Raw genomic sequence first — 17116 nt, 5'->3', positions numbered from 1 at the left:
GTTAAGCTCGCTACGGCACTGCTGATGGTAGTAAAGATTGTATAACTACGTTCTATTCTTCATACAGTATTTCAACTGAATATTTTTGCAATAAGGGTATATTAACGTTGTTTTCAGCTGGTTTTTTTGAAAACATAGCTTAATAGTTTTTTTTTAGTTTGTTGTGCTACTTTTGAATTTTCTATATCCAGTTTGGAATATTTAATGACAATAAGGTCTGTTTTTAAGACAACGCAGCAAACCGTACATTTTTATCATCTTGCATTTTTTTCATAAATTTTTATATACTTTCCGTCATTTCTGTAAGACCAGGAATTAAAGTAAAATTATTTCCTTACTAGCGACCATATATATCCAATATCCATCTACAAGATATCCAAAACCATGAAAATGATCAAACACCTCCAGCAATACACATGGGATAAAAAAAATCTAAAAATACACATGAGAAATATTTTCAAGAGTTGCAATGGGACTAAACAACTCTCTAACCGCTAGAATCTCTTTATCATCGGGCCGTAAGAGAAGGTTCAAATTTAATGTCATTAAATAGTTTTTCGAAATGACTATTTTTATTTTTGTGATTTGTCATGTATTTCCCATGATATCTCTATTTGGAACTATTTTCAGACATTTTCATTTTGCAATCACAACATTACCTATGACTGAAAAGGCAATAACCTACACGTTGAACTTTAATACTTTTTTTCTGGAAAACTCAAACCTTCAATAAAAAAATAGAGAATCCTATTTAAAATTTTTAAGTTGCACCTCAACTCCACCTCAGGGGGTGAGATTTAGGGTCCCGTTTGGTGTCATTAAATGCATCGTTTGAAAATATTCCATGTACTTTTAGATTTTCGATCACATGTGTACTTCCCGAGATATTTAAATGTTTCTCTGTTTGGATACTCTGCAATTGAATCATAAGAAACCTTAAATTGGTGGTTAATAAACATAAATTTATACACTTTCTTTCGTTGATTGCAATATATTTTCCAAACAATTCCCTTATGTGAATCGGTATTGAAAATAAGGCAAAAAATACTTAATGTAAAAAAGTAATATTTTATTAAAAAACATTTAATTTACAAACACATAATTTAATACCTATTATAGTTAAAGTTTTTCTTTATGATTAGCTTCTGATTTCTTTTCATTTTTTGAATCTTGCTCTTTTTGCTTCTCCTTCTCTTTGTTTTCTACTTCCTCCTCACATGTTCCCCATGTTTGAGGTTCTGATGTTCCAAATAGAACAAATATTAAAGTAGAAATGGCCACTACTCCTATAATTATGTAATAAACAAACCTCCACTGCGCTCTGGATCGCTACAAAAAATAATTTAAGTTCGAATAAATATTTCGGAACAAAATAAAAATGTAATAAAAAACATATTGAAACAAGCAAAATGAATATTTCAGATTCACCCTTGTGCTAAAAAATATTCTTAAATTTAATTTTTTAGAGTCAAAAATAGCATTATCCTTATAATTATTTTAATTATCCATTGTTTTCCCTTTAATTTTCTTCTCCATTTTTTTCATTCCATTCCATTTTCTTTTCATAAATGAGCTTCATTTTGAGTTAATGTGATTTCTTACACTATCTGAATTATGAATTTTAAAAAAAAATTCCAAACCATAATGTTAAAGAATTGAAAGAAAAAGTTTACTTTCCCTTACAAAAGTTTACTTTCCCTTAAAGTTTAGTTTACTTTCCTACAGCAATCAACTCATAGTAAGTTTCTCAAAAATCATTATTTATTAGCAAAAATTTTTCGAAAAAAAAAGTATGAAAAAATATGATATATATATATATATATATATATATATATATATATATATATATATATATATATATATATATATATATATATATATATATATATATATATATATATATATATACAGTCAAACCCCTCTATAGTGAACCTTTAAGGGACCAAAATTTCGGTTCACTATAACCGGGAGTTCACTATATCCGTTCTGCAAACAATTTTAACTAATGGTTCCGAAGTCCTTCTTTTTATTATACATTATTTAAATAAATGACCAATAAAATTAATTACAAAAATGACTGAAAAATAATGCGTAGTAGCAAAAAATGTGTTAACTTGCTTTAATTTATATTACTCTTCGTCTTGTGTACAAAAAAAATTAGTAATATTTAGCTGATGCAGGGAAAAATTTGTCCATACATTGTAGGTCTTTCCAATAGGCCTTTGTTTAGAGATGGAAAAGTGTGATAAAAGAAGCAAACAAGAAAAAATGCTTATCGCTACATTCCACTCTATAAATGGTTTTAAAAATCAGTATAAGTATTTATTTTGAAGTAGACATTTCAAAATTATTTTAAGAAAATGAAGAAAAAAACGACGGCAGAAAAAAGTTCATAATATACAACTTCCTCACTTTTTTAGTTCCGGGAGTTCACTGTAGCGGGGTTTGACTATATATATATTCAAAAAATTCAACTTAGTATTTAATACATATAGTATAACTTAAATTTTCTCACCTCGTGTGTGGTGAAAAATCCAACCAAAGCAGGTATAACAAAAAACGGTACAACTCCAATTATGTTTAAAACTGCAGACAAAGTACCTGTAAATAGAATCGATTAAGGTATAGCCTTTCTGAAGCATTAATATAATATTAAAATGCGTTTTTTGTGGACAATATTTTTGAAGACTTTATATCTTGGCTCTCGTAAATCAACCCGCACGAGTTAATTGATTTCCTAGATAAATGCAGTTATAAAGCACAATTTTGTATGCTAATTACTGCTAATTAGCATTATTTTACAGCAAATCTTGCGATTGAAAGAGATATTCAATAAATAAAATATCAGAGAACATCTATGCAAAGCATTCCAAGTTACTGGCATAGAAAAGAAAGCAATTTTGAAATCCGTATAATTTTTTTTAAAAATTTTGAATAGAATATGTCACTGTGGTGGGGTTTTGAAAAATCATGTAACTATTTTTTTAAAAATTTTCTGGGTATATTATTATCTGTTTAGGTGAAAAGAAGTACACTTAAGTGATTCTTACGATTCAATTACTTAACAATAAGCAAATGTGAGATTTTTTTTAGGATACAGATTTGTATATAAATGGCCCAAATGGCGGATAAATTAGCATCACATTGCGCAAACCCAATAAAATATTTATTATTACGAATGTTATAAGCATGAATGCATTAACGTACCTGATAAGTTTGGGGCAATGTCAACTCCAGCCATGCAAACTCCAAATGTTACAAAATCACCTAATAAACCACCCAAGGTGAAGAATACTGTATTCAGAATAGGATCACACCCTGCTACAATAATGGCTACAAATCCAAGGCAAGCAAACACGGAATCTTAAAAAAGGAAAACAATAACTCAGTTAATGAATACCAACTTCAAGAAGCAAAAAGTATCAGCGTTTAGAGTGTTAATATTTCGGTCAAAACGACAAAGTTAGAATTTTCTTACAAACTATTAAGAAAACATGAAATAATTTTGATAATAGTATACAATAATAGCCTGTTAATAAGTTTCTGTTAGATGTTTTGAAATGAAAGCTATTTTTATAGATTTGCGATACTTGTTAAAATATAAAATAACGAAAAATTCTGCACTTTAGATGCAGCCGATCAAGCTTCACTCATTTGAAAACCGATTATTTGAATTGTTTAATTAATCGAATCAATGAATTTTTTTTCTTGAGTCGCGAGGCTCAAGGGATAAAACGTTCGGCTCACATTGAGGTACAACAGGTTCGAATCCAAGAGGTAGATGGTTGATACGAATTCTTCTCATGGCTTGCACCAATTAGAGTGCTGACCTAAAATATTCTCAGTGATAGAAGGATCAGAAGTTAGAATCTCCCTGGTTAGAATCCATCAGGCTAACCGTGAAATTGTTTGGTGGTTTTCCTATCCCTGCAACGCAAAGTTACGGAGTTGAACATTTATAGTCATAAACTCAGAATTGTGATGGCTGTTCAATTCCGGTTAAAAAAAATTGATAATTTTTTTTTGGTTGTCTAGAAATTGAAATTACAATAATTGCCATGATATTGTTACTCAAAAATGAGATAGTTAAAAGACAGGAGAAATAAAACGAAACAGCAAGCTCTTGCATAAATTAATATTTAAGTGAGGAAGGACAAAAGCATATTTAATCTTGACCAATCACCAGCGAAATTAGTAAGAGCAAATAATGGAATAAATCCTTCCAAAACCAATTTATTTGAGAATAAAACTTTAAAGAGGATCCTAACAAAGAACAAATGAAATCCAGTCCTATTCACTCTCTATAGAAGCTAATTGTCTTGCTGATTAGGAATAATCTGAACGGTTCGCTAAACTTGGTTCTTCTCAAAAAGGTTAGGCTTAGCTAATACTTTTAACATTGATATCTCTATGCGTGATTTTAAAGCCGCCAAATCGTTTTAATTATAAAAACAACCGGTTATGATGAATTATTCTATCAAGTTTCAGAATGTTCATCACAGTTCAGAATGTTCAGTTTTACACCACAACGAATACTACTGAAATTCGAAATTATGCTGAATCACGCTGCATATTAATGGTGATAATTTCAGAACACAATGGATATATCAAAAGTAAAATTTTGTTATTTACTTATAGCAGTAGCTCCTTTTCTGAGAAATTCCTTGCTGACATAACGTCTTTTCAAAGCCCAATCTGCAGGATATCCACATAAGCAGGCAAATAAACCTCGTACCAAATGAGGCCAGCTAGACAATTCACCAGTCTAATTAAGTACATTTCTCGTAAACATTAATCATTGTTATGTTATACAATTACAAATATTACAAATAATTACACAAATGTGTTTATACATACCATTTTGCTATCTATATTTAGAATAGTTCCCATGTACAAAGCCTGGACCGAGCAGAAAAACCCTAAAATCCAAAATTGCCCAAAATACCCTATAGCCAAAGACCAGAAAGCTTTAGATTTTAAAATAGATTTCCATGGAATCTTTTTGATCTGAAAAAATTTGATTAAAAATGCTTTAAATAGTTTTTTTGGTGGCACTTTAATAAATGCATATTTAAATTATCTGTGCATTTTTGAAGAAAACTTTTCTGACACCACAGGATTAAATAAACTGCTATTGTATGTTTTCATTTATTAAAAAATATTAGATATGATACAAATGATAATAATAATATGATGCTAATGACAAAATATAAAATATGCACCATATGAAGGATGTAATTGTATGTGCAATGCGGGGAAAAAAACGAATAACCCCCAATAATTTTTATTCTAATGATCGGATCTTCACGTTCTAGGACTCAATCTTAATGGCTCGAGGGTGTGACTTCAAATATGCTAATTAATTATTGCTCATGATATTTTAATCCCAATTTGAACACAAAAACACACTTTCTCTGAATAAACATACCTTTTTTTTTGGACTGATTCAGTTACCTTACCTTTAAAATATAGGGGTTAGCCGCAATCTGGTATATATGGTCCCCATAGTTTGTATCCCTCGTAACCCACGATAGGTGTGCTCTCAGTATAATGTGTAGTTCTAGGTATTATCAAGACAACGACGACCTGTTACATCATTTAGTTATGGATTTGCCAAAAAAATTGACTTCATCATTAAATTTGGAGACTTTTTTTAAATAAAAAATAAGTCATGTTGCTTTTATTTAATAAGAATGTAACATTTTTAGTAAATAATTGTCAAATCTAAATTAAATTCAGAACTTAGATTTATTCAAATCCCTTAACGTATTTTTTTGAAGCTTTTAGGTAAGGAAAGTAAAAAAACTGTTCTACACTTAAATCAAAGCCATAGTTTTAAACTGTATATCTTGTGCGAAGAATTGTCTGAACTTTAAAACGGATAAATAACTTAAATATTTTAAAAGTTGCTAAACTTTTTTTAAAAATCTCCAGTTTGGTGACATTTTCTACCTAGGTGAAAATTCTCAAAATTAATGCCATATTCAATTTTTTTTTTTGCAAATTTTTTATTAGCCCGGATAATGCTGCAATTAGTAAGTTTTTAAATATTAAAAAGTTAGACCACAAACGCTTTTCATTTTCTCAAAACTGTGAATTTTCTCCATATTGATGTTTTACTCCGTTTTCAGAATAAACAGAGAGGTTGCGTGCTAACGATAGGTTAAACTTGACCTAAAAGTTATGAATAAATTTTGCAAACTTACAGTACTTATAAAAATTGTATATTGTTCGCAAAAAAGCTTAATTTCATACAACGATAGCCTTCTAAAAATAGCTTTAAAGTTGCACTTTCCAATTAAATGAGAAGTACATTTTTAAGAAACTTACACAATTCTAAAGCAAAAACTATAATTACTCTTCATAGCAGAATCATCATCATAAAAACATTGCAATGTATTTAAGTAATTCTAAAATGTACTTAAACTGAAGTAAGCAAAAAATAGATTATGTTCAAATTATCTTCAAGAATTCTCTCGCTCTCTTTGTCTTAACACATTCACGCCGGGGTACCCACCGGTGGGTCACGCTAGATTGTCTCATCTTGGCAGCGCACCGAAGTAAAAACTGGTAACAATAAATTTCATTTTTTAGTTTTTTTTCCGGGAATGATTAAAATCCATAACTACCAATTGTTTTTAACGGATGCAATTTTTATATTGAATTGCTTCTTTGCCGTGATAAATTTCCTTACAGTGAATTGTTATTGTTGAGAATAGATTAACTCCTCCCGAATATTATCTAATATTGAAATAGTTCTTCTACCAGTATTTTCTCTTCTCCCGTACCAGTATTTTCACTTTTCCCGGCGTGAACGTGTTAATGTACAAAATATTTACCAACATTTTAATCAAATTCAATACCTCAGTCACTCAAATACCATGCCAAGATATACGTAGCCAGATATGCGAACTTGCTCCGGACAGCAAATATATATTTTAAAGTGGTAGTTTATCAATTGTGATTCTTGGTTTCATAAATCCAATTTAGTAGATTTTCATCCACCACTATTTCTAAATCATTCGTAGGCTTATATAATTCACCGTTTTATAGTACTTATGTCATGCTATATCTTTTAAAAAGCAAGCAAAAATAGTCAAATATTTGCAAAATTTACTTTGTAGCTATTTACCGTTTTTTTAATCATTTTGACGTGCCCGGAGCAGTTGGCATCTCTGCGCAGCATAAAGCAGTAATGTTACTTGAAATAAAATTTTGTATTCCAAGTACCATTTATTATTTCTATAGATATTACTTTGAAAAATGCAATTCCTCTCGACATAATAAAGGTATTTTTAGTTTTATATTAAGAAAAAAATAGCTTCTTGGATGGTGTTTTTACGTATTTGAACGTATTGTTAATAAGTATATTATGAGATAATCAAATATTTTCGGCTTTAAATAGCTTACCTGTTTTTGTTCTGTTGGTCCTAAATTTCCTGCAATGTATTTTAGTTCTTTTTCAGTAATGTTAGGGTGATCTGTTGGCTCGCCATAAATTAAGAGGTAGCTCAGACTACACCATAAAAATCCACAAATACCTTTAATAATTTAAAACAAAATCACATCAAAAGATGAAGCACAGCATGTTTATAAATTCAATGGACAAAAATAAAAATTTCTTTCGTAAAAAACTATTTTTTGATATACATTCCAAGAAAAAATATTTATAACAATATACTTTTAAAATATTTAAACAAAGTCAGAACTCATGACTTTTTTTCTACAATTACATATTAAATATTTGGCACTATTAATTTGGAATCATAATCGTGCAACAACTCATCTAGACATTTTTAAGGACATTTTTAAGAACTTATGCCATTTTTATCTACTACTTGCTGTTTGTTTCAACTTAATAACCCTCGGTCCTTACAAGTCCCCATGAACTTGATTTTGTCATCTAGCATTTTAATTAATTTTTTACATTTTATTTTATAACCTTCATTGAACAGACGACCCAGTTTTTGGATTTACAACTAATAATGTTCAACTATGTAGCCTTATAATTTTGAACCCAATCCAGAAGACAAGGGAACTTCTGGATCAAGTAGTGGGAAAAATTTGCCTTCGTGAAGGAGTTTTTGATGGCACTAACCAGCATTTGCGTTATCTGGAGAGAAAGACCACTAGAACCTCCCACGGCTAGACTAGCCGCAAGGGGACTCTAACGCATGATCCGTCTTGCTTATCTTCATTCTGTCTGCTTGGTACAACCTTTGGATTATCTTTCTTTTTATCTGTTTCTATAACTGTTTTGTTTTTATAAATGAAAATCTTCCCGTTTGGCCCTATTCTTCATCTGCATTTCTCAGATCACATCTTAGCTCCATTCACCAAATACATCCATTAAAATCTTTCCCTCTCATACTCTCAACAGTTTATCATCACATTTTCTCACAGTCCGTGTCTCAAAACTATTAACAATTAACCTCTGTAACTACTTTATATTTTCGGAATTATATTATTAATTTATCAAATACTCATTTACTTATGTTCATGTCATTTTTTAATTACTCTGCTTCTAATTAGGGATGTTTCTCTTACCTGGATACTCTAATATTTACTCCAAAGTTTTAGGGTGTATTTAAAATATTTTAGTGTTATTTGTAAAATTATGGTAGTTTTGTCAAATGTGACCAGCTTTAAAAAAACAAAAAATCATTCAGACACTATTCATTACGATAACTTAGACATTAATAACTTTGTGATTCTCTTCTAAAAACTCTCACCCAGTGAGATTTTAAACTTTAAACTCTAGGTTAGCCGACTCTCAAGTGTGAAAAGTACTATTTTATCCCCAATCTTACGCATGCCTGCACATATTCCAAACACTTTTGATAGATTTTCTACTCGCATCGTGCCTTCAGTGACATGCAGTGAGAGGATGAGGCTATCAACGATTCTAGACATACAAAGTGGACATTAATTTGACCACTAAGGACATAAGATTTTAAGATTTTGTACTATTATGTTATCACGGAATATAATTTTTTAACAGATATTTAACTAATATTTTATGAAGAACAAACTATGATTTTGAAGCGAATTTAAAAATGAAATATTAGATCATTAAAAAAAACATTCACAGCGTTTAAGAAAACCTTAAGAATACTCTGGAAATAATAAATTTTCTACTATATAAGAATTTCCTCAAATATTTAAATCGAAATAATTTCAAATATGTATTTTCATTTTTGATCGTTCTAAATATTTCGCATTGCTTTTCTTTTTTATTCAAAAAAGCATCGACCATTACTCTTTTCAAAGGTATTTAATTAAAGAGTTGACCCCGGATATCCACATATACCTGCACGTCACTGCTTGCCTTGGATATATTTTCCTTATTTTTGTCAACAATGAAACTATTAAGAACTGCGCATTGCAGAAATGTCCAAAAACTATTTAAATTAAGTAAAAAGAAGCAATTAGATAAAATAAAGAAGGGAAGAATGATTGAAGGAACAGAAAGAAAGATGGCCGTTATCAAATTGGGTTGAATCATCCTTTACGTAACCTTATTGTGAAGACAAAGATCTAATTATCTTCATCAAAGTTACATTATCTATTCAATGAAATGATACTTAGTTCCCATTACTAGATTCGTTTTAATAATATAATTTTTATTTAATTAAATTAACGAGGCAAAAGCTTCTATCTGTTCTATCTGTCCTTCTATTGTTATTGGGGAGACAGTGATCCACTTGCATGGTGCCCACGATGAAGTGATCAACAATAGATGATTACACCAGTTAGGCACTATTAGGTGTGAAAAAATAGTAGATTAAAGAAATATTCTCTTTTTTTACTTTTGACGAAATTCATTTCCTTGAAGTCGTCACTTTGACGAAATGTTCGCTCTGAGCATATACCAGGAAACTTGAATTTTGAGTATCCATCCTTTTCAGAGCAGAAGGAGAAAGAAAAGTCTATGTCAAATTCCGATATTTATCGTCAATAATTTGGCTGTTTATCTGGAGAACTGTCTAGGACAAAGGGGGAAAATTTTTTGTAAGAAGTAGACATTAGTATAAGTTCTGCTAAGATTAGGAAAACAACTGCTGCTATGTAGAATGTATCCCTTGCTGCTGCAGACGAAATGATTCTATGTATTCGAAGAATTATGGCCTGTGACTTGCATGCAGCACTCTATACGAATAGTAAAGAAAACAATGCAATCATTTTCTTTAACTAAGAATCCTACTAATAAGCACTGTTTTATTCCGATTGCGTCTATTTCAATACAATGCCTCTATTTCACTCTATTTCACCACCAAATACACGCTGGTGAATAATTAATCAGTTATATGCAATATTGGTGCAATTTTCCTATCCCCCATCATAATCCAGAATGATGGCGCGCCTATGGCTGTTGCCCTTGTAACTGCACCGTGCGTGTAAGCTTTTAATTTAAGCAACCTTTACATAATACTTTAAAATGATAACCCACATAAATCTTCCAAAATATATTAACAATTACCTCCAAAGTAGAACACCGAAGGCCATCCACCTAGTATATCGGATGTGCATAGGAATCCAGCTGTTATAAATGAAACAAAGGTACCGACACCATATCCGGCGAGTAAGATTGATGCGCTTAAACTTCTCTCTGTTTCTGGAATCCATCGAGATAGGAGATAAAAAAGCACAGGAATTACAGGAGCCTAGATTATATCATTTCATATGATTAGTAATTTAATTTCAATATAACATGATTTTTAAATTCAATAATTTCTAGAAGAAATTTAGATATATTTCTTTTTTCTCTTATAACCAAAAAAATATGTATATGTAGTTTGAAATAATCCATGTTATATCTTTATATCTTTAATCAAATGATTTCATGAGATATCTAAATTTCTGTAATCATGATAAATTTTAAATTTTTTCTGTTCTGCTCTTTTTTTTCTTTTAAAAGTCTCAAATAAAGTCATTTAACGTGTATGCAATGTTTGCCAATTCTATTATTTTATAAAACTTTGGTAAGCTAGTTGAAACTGATGGCATAAAAAAGTTTTTGGTAAATATTTCGATCAAATACATTAATTATTATGTAAGTGCTTAACCATAGATAATTAAATTTTAATCCTTCTCTATGGCTTATAAACTACAAATAGGGTACATGGACTATATCATAGACTGCAAATCAAAAAATGCATATATTTTTTCAAATTTCCTTTGTTTATGCCAAACAAATTAGCATGCATAGTTTAAGATAAATGCTATCAAATTTTAATTAAGAAAAGTATAAGATAAATAAGGAAATTTAACGCTTGCAACCTAAGAAAATCTTAAATTCGCTTCACGAAACTGACAAATATATGAAAAATATTTGAGGAATGTTTAGTAAATTAGGATTCCCAATTTAAACTGTAGTAAAACTTTTTAACTGTCATATTTTTAATATAATAATATCATTTGGTTTAAAATACATTGAATTAGTGTTAGCATTGGTTAGTGTTGGCATTATTGTTAACTTTGGCTCTAAAAGCGCATACGGTAAAATAAGCGTTGCACGGTCCGTTTACTAACGTTGTGGCTTGCATCTGGGTACCAATTTGAACAAATGTTGCACTTTACTTGCTGCTTACTTTTTCCTTAGCAGTTTTCTCGATCTCCCCCCCCCCCCTATTCGTGAATGTTCATTATCTAGACGTACATATTGGTGTCCATATATTAGCACGTCAAACTCAGTATACTCTAGATTAAGGTAAATAGATTTATAAACCATAATTTAAGGACAAATCAGAGGAGTGCCTTCGGAATTTTGTGATTTGAGGATACCCATATATTTATGAAAAATATTAATTTGTACGTGCAACAAAGACTTTTTGAAAAAAAATTTGATAACAGATATTGGATGCAGAATTATAAGACAAGTGTGGCGTTTTCATCTGTTAGTTTAAGCATGGTGCTTTTGCACTTTTTGCTTGCGTTCTTTTCTAGAGAAAACTATCTTGTTTAATAAAAAATGAGCATTTTCCATTTTTTTTCTCTATTTGATTGCATATAAAAAATAATATGTTCCCATAAAATTTGGAAAGCATTTGAGGACATAAGTTGAAATTTGGAGATATTTTCTGTCCTCAAAGATGATTTTCAACACAATCAGGAAAATTTGAGGACAGACCACAAGACTTGAGGACGTCTAATCACCTTACTCACTAAAAGATGACGTTGATCAGTAAAATCCGAGTTTTCTGATGATTTCGGAAATTGAATGCTAGTCATAAACAGGTCGTCAGTCAGTACTCTCCACGCAACGCTCATTTTGTCGAATGGGAGTCGTTAACCTAGCACATTATTAACTGGCTATCATTAATTAAATGGAACTTTAGTGTAGTTGATGAAAGGGTAAAATTAAAGGCTTATCTTTAAAATTCTTTGCATTACACATTTTTCTTCTAGAGAGTTTTTTAAACTTCTTTTTACTCAAAACTGACTACTCGAAAAGTTCAAAGGTAAGTTTCAGCATTGAGTGACTCTATATTGCAGACCTTGAGTGGGCATAAAAAAGTGATGAGACATAAAATTTATTAGTATAGTAATTCTTCTCGTATTTTTCCTTCTCAAATGACTTACACGCTTGTTAAATGTGTTGCATAAACAAACGTTCCAACTAAAGATCACTGATAATTGTACTAAATATAATTTTTATTATCTATAATTTGCTGATATAATGTTTGATGAAATATTTTATTTTGTAACTTTTATATTCATTTCTTAGTAATTACTTATTGAAAGGATATTAGAAGTCATAATCACAAATAACTAACCGCGATACTCATTTCGTTGAAAGGATTTTACAAAACATTTTTATCTTCATTTTATCTCACTCTTTTTTATAATTTTTTTTTCATTTTGTTAATCCTTTTCATCACTTTGTCATTCTTGGTTGATTTTAATTATCGATTAGTTGTTTGCCTATAATGAACTTTCCAAACACTTTATAAAAATTGTTTAAAAATGTCTTAATTCAGCGATAATATCATAATTTTATATAATATGATTGATCAGTGACAAATTAGGTTTTAAACCTTATTTCCTCCGCTTATTTAACCGGATTATTTATTTTATTTATTCGATCATCGGAATCAGACTTCCTTTGATCTTCGGACTCCAATTTACAGAATCCATATAAAATGTATTCTCTCCTGAAACTGAATTTACTGTTTGATAGAACAATTGTATAAGTCAAGATAGAGCAATTAGATAGAACAATTTGTTAGAACAATTAGATGAACAATTACTTAAAACATCTTCAGGGAAGAAGTTTTGTGAAAATAGAGAAAATCTTTCTTCAAGGCACTGAAAATTCATTAAATATCATGAGAGGTAAGTTAAAATAAATATCATGAGTGGAAAAACATAAAAATTTCTTGCAAATAAGCGGCTTAAAACTCACGAGCTAATTTTTAACAGTTAAGTATGCTACAAAAAAATAAAGGATATATTTGTGTCGCATTACAATCTAGCAGCAGATGAAGGCATGCGTTTAAAATATCTATATTGAATCCATTTACGTTTGGTTATTTCTTTAATATTTGTCCAGACTTAGTGATAACTATGGAGCTAACCTAGAAAGTACTTTAGCAGATTAAACTTTAAATGCAAGAACTAATCTTATTTTATTTTATAACCGCGCATCTAATAGCTGACCTATTTTTTAATTTACGACCATCGTCGTTCAACTCCGTAGCCTAATGATTGAACTCAACCCAGAAAATGAGAGAGCTACCGAATAAAGCATTTTGACAAACAATAGGGAACCAAACTAGATTTCGTGAATGACTTTTTGGTGGAAGCCACATTAGCGTTGCGTCTAGAGGAAATCCACAAAAAACCTTACACGGTTAGCTTGATATTGGCGGCAATGGGATTTTAACTCATCCATCTACCACTGAGGATATTTTACGTCAGCACTGTGGTCGATGCGAGCCGGAAGCAGAATGATATCGACCAGTCACCACTGGAATTCGAGCCTGCGTCATCTCATCTGAATGCAAGCGCTTAATCTCCTAGGCCCCCCGTGGCTAATTGTAGATTAATTTTGTATTTTATTGAGAAGCTTATCTTATTTTAAGTGTGCGACTACCATTGTTTAACTATATAGCCATGTAATTTTGAACCCAATCCAGAACACAAGAAACCCCTGAATCAAGGACTAGGAGAAAATTGTCTACGTGGAAGAATTTTGATGGAACTGACCAGCATTTGCGTTACACGGAGAAAAAAGTCACGAAAACCTCATGCGGTTAGCCTGAAAAGTTTTTAGTACTTTTTAATTTCTTCCAAATATTTTTAAGCTTATTACAATAAGCCTAAATGACTTTAGGCTAATTAGAAAATGTGCGAGGAATAATTACACAAAATCCACTTTGGCTTGTTGCAAAAAAAAACCCTTTAATGAGACTATGCACAATAATAATTCATTAATCTGAGTGTATTTTTCTTTAAATTTTATTTATAACAGTCGTTGAACTGCTTTTTTATAATTGCCACTGATCAAGCACGTTCCCGGGGTTGAGGTTGGCTGGAATAATGGCCAGACGCGGATTATACAGGTAAGGGTTTTACTAACCTAGGTACGTATCCGCGTCTGGAAGGAAAGAAAGTAGTTGAACAGCCGACCCAATTTTTGGGTTTACGACTACGAATGTTCAACTCCATAACCTTGCAATTTTGAACCTAATCCAGAACACAAGGAAACTCCTGGATCAAGTATTGGGAGAAATTTACCTTCGTGAATTACTTTTTCATGGAACTAACCCGCATTTGCGTTACATGGAGAGGAAAACCACGAGAACCTCCCACGGTCAGCTGGACGGCAAGGGGACTCTAACCTATTAACCGTCTACCACTGAGGATATTTCACGTCAGTACTGTGGTCGGTTCAAGCCGGATGCGGAATTCGTATCGACCAGCCATTGCTAGAATCGATCCCGGTTCAGCTCACTCTAAAGCGAATGCTCTTTCCCTTGAGCCATCGCGGCTCAATTTGAGGGTATTGTAAAATGCTTGAAAAAAAAGTCAGTTGAGCAATAAATTATATATTTTCGAATTTTTATAAAGCTTAGTTGCCTTACTTCAATAAGCCTAAAATGTGCTACGCCGATTGAAATATACAAGTGAATTATGTAACTTGCATTACGCATTACAAAATGATGATTATTGTTTGTAAAGAGCCGGTTATTCTATTAGACATCGGAATTGTTCCTTTAAAATGCATTTAAACACTATTTTATTCCTTTTTTTATTTTATAGGTTAAAATTACGAGATTGTATTATTATTAATTCTACTTAAAACCATATTATTAATTCTAATTTTTCGGCTGTTTTATAGGGAAAAAAAAGTAGAACTCAATATATTTATTAAAAAATTACAATAAGTACTAAAACTTCAAATATTTTAACTCACCGTTCCAACACCAACTAGGAACCTGCATACCCCAAACAATATAATAGAAACACGTGCTGCAAAAGGGGCTACAAAAGTACACAAAGATGCTAGCAGTATGAATCCCATAATTGTTCTTTTGCCACCGTATAGTTCTGCCATCCGGCCGCCAGGAAGAACGCCAACTAATTGGCCATAATACAGACAGCCAATCAGCATACCTTCTGTTTCTGGACTCCATTTAAACTCACCCTGTTTACTAGAAGACTGAATAAAGGACAAATAATTATTCTTTCAGCAAAATTTTATGAGTCAGCTTTTAAGACATTTTAAATAAGTTGAAATTGTCAAATTTGAAATCGTGTTTTCTCAGCTACCAGAATTTTTGAAAATATTCTTCAGGTTCTTCAGTTACATTTGTCAAATAAGAAAAAAAGTGTAGTTCTCAAAAAAGTTTATAGTTTTAAATTTGAAAAACCTTTCGCTGAAAAGCACAACAATTATATTAATTGCGCTGAAATCGTAGTTTGAAGTTTTATAGATATCAAAGAAGAAAAAGGAAACGTATTTATATACAGGGTGTCCCAAAACGACCGCATAAACTCTGCACAGCTAGATTCCTCGTTGGGAGTACATAAAAACTGCCCAAAGAAGCGTTCCTGTACTATCCATAGTTTACGAGAAAAATACGAAAAACAAAGTATGACGTCACTGCCGGTGCACGAAAAAAACTTTATTGGACTTATCAACAACGGTAATTGCATATCTTTCCAGACGATAATGTTTAAAATGTTAAAATCTTACATCTGCTTTAAATTGTGCATAGTATACTGCTGTTGATATGTACAATAATGTGTTTCTTCTTGGAACCGGCAGTGACGTCATACTTTGTTTTTCGTATTTTTCTCGTAAACTATGGATCGTACAGGAACGCTTCTTTGGGCAGTTTTTATGTACTCCCAATGAGGAATCTGGCTATGCAGATTTCATGCAGTCGTTTGTATAATTTAAAAATATATCTTCTCAACTATCTAAAAATTATTGCGCAATCATTTAGACACTCCAAAATATAATAATATCGTAATTAGGTTACGACACTCGTTACTAGCAAATTAAAAATGTTGGTGCTTTTTTAATTGTATGTTTCAACACATGCAATTCAAAAATCCTATTTTTATTAAAGGAATATTTTTATTATTTTAAAAAAGACTAATTACTGTGTGTTTTCAAAATGCATTTATATTACATCATCCTCGGTATTTAACATTTTGATAATGTAGGAGACATTATTGAATAATATATATATATATATATATAAAAAAAAAAAAAAAAAAAAAAAATATATATATATATATATATATATATATATATATATATATATATATATATATATATATATATATATATATATATATATATATATATATATAAAATAATAATATAGTGAAACCTCCGTTAAGCGGACATTCATGGGACCAAAAAATTTGTCCGTTTATGAGAGTTGTCCGTTTACGGGAAGGGTACCCTAATAACGAAATTTAACACCGTAAATTGTTTTTAGAATATTCTCAAAGATGTAGAAATAATTAAATAATATCTACTAGGATACCGTAAATATCTACAAGAATATTTATTTAAACAACAAGAAAGATAAAAAAAGAATATATAAAGAAGTTTGATATTAATACATAATTCTGGATGTAGCTACAGATAAATAAA

At 30.6% G+C, this 17116-nt stretch overlaps 1 protein-coding gene across 6 annotated transcripts in view; it reads right to left on the bottom strand.

Annotated features, from left to right (window-relative positions):
- Window positions 1-1048: 1048 nt before the first annotated feature.
- The window catches only part of LOC107436818 (dietary and metabolic glutamate transporter), a 39769-nt gene continuing 23701 nt past the window's right edge, over window positions 1049-17116 (bottom strand). For all 6 annotated transcript variants that reach the window (XM_087150254.1, XM_071181425.1, XM_016048631.4 and 3 more), the window contains 8 exons: window positions 15419-15664; window positions 10481-10664; window positions 7411-7541; window positions 4858-5007; window positions 4633-4765; window positions 3208-3363; window positions 2516-2601; window positions 1049-1329 (listed from right to left, as the gene is read on the bottom strand). In XM_087150254.1, coding sequence (XP_087006380.1) covers window positions 1120-1329; window positions 2516-2601; window positions 3208-3363; window positions 4633-4765; window positions 4858-5007; window positions 7411-7541; window positions 10481-10664; window positions 15419-15664 — 1296 coding nt within the window. In that variant the 3' untranslated portion in view covers window positions 1049-1119. The remainder of the gene's footprint in view (window positions 1330-2515; window positions 2602-3207; window positions 3364-4632; window positions 4766-4857; window positions 5008-7410; window positions 7542-10480; window positions 10665-15418; window positions 15665-17116) is intronic.

Source organism: Parasteatoda tepidariorum, chromosome 8 (assembly GCF_982258835.1).
Source record: "Parasteatoda tepidariorum strain Cologne lab strain chromosome 8, Ptep-v5.0, whole genome shotgun sequence".
In the NCBI taxonomy this organism is placed as follows: domain Eukaryota; kingdom Metazoa; phylum Arthropoda; class Arachnida; order Araneae; family Theridiidae; genus Parasteatoda; species Parasteatoda tepidariorum.
The sequence above is the reverse complement of the archived record's forward strand: the minus strand, read 5'-3'. Positions and strand labels throughout refer to the sequence as shown.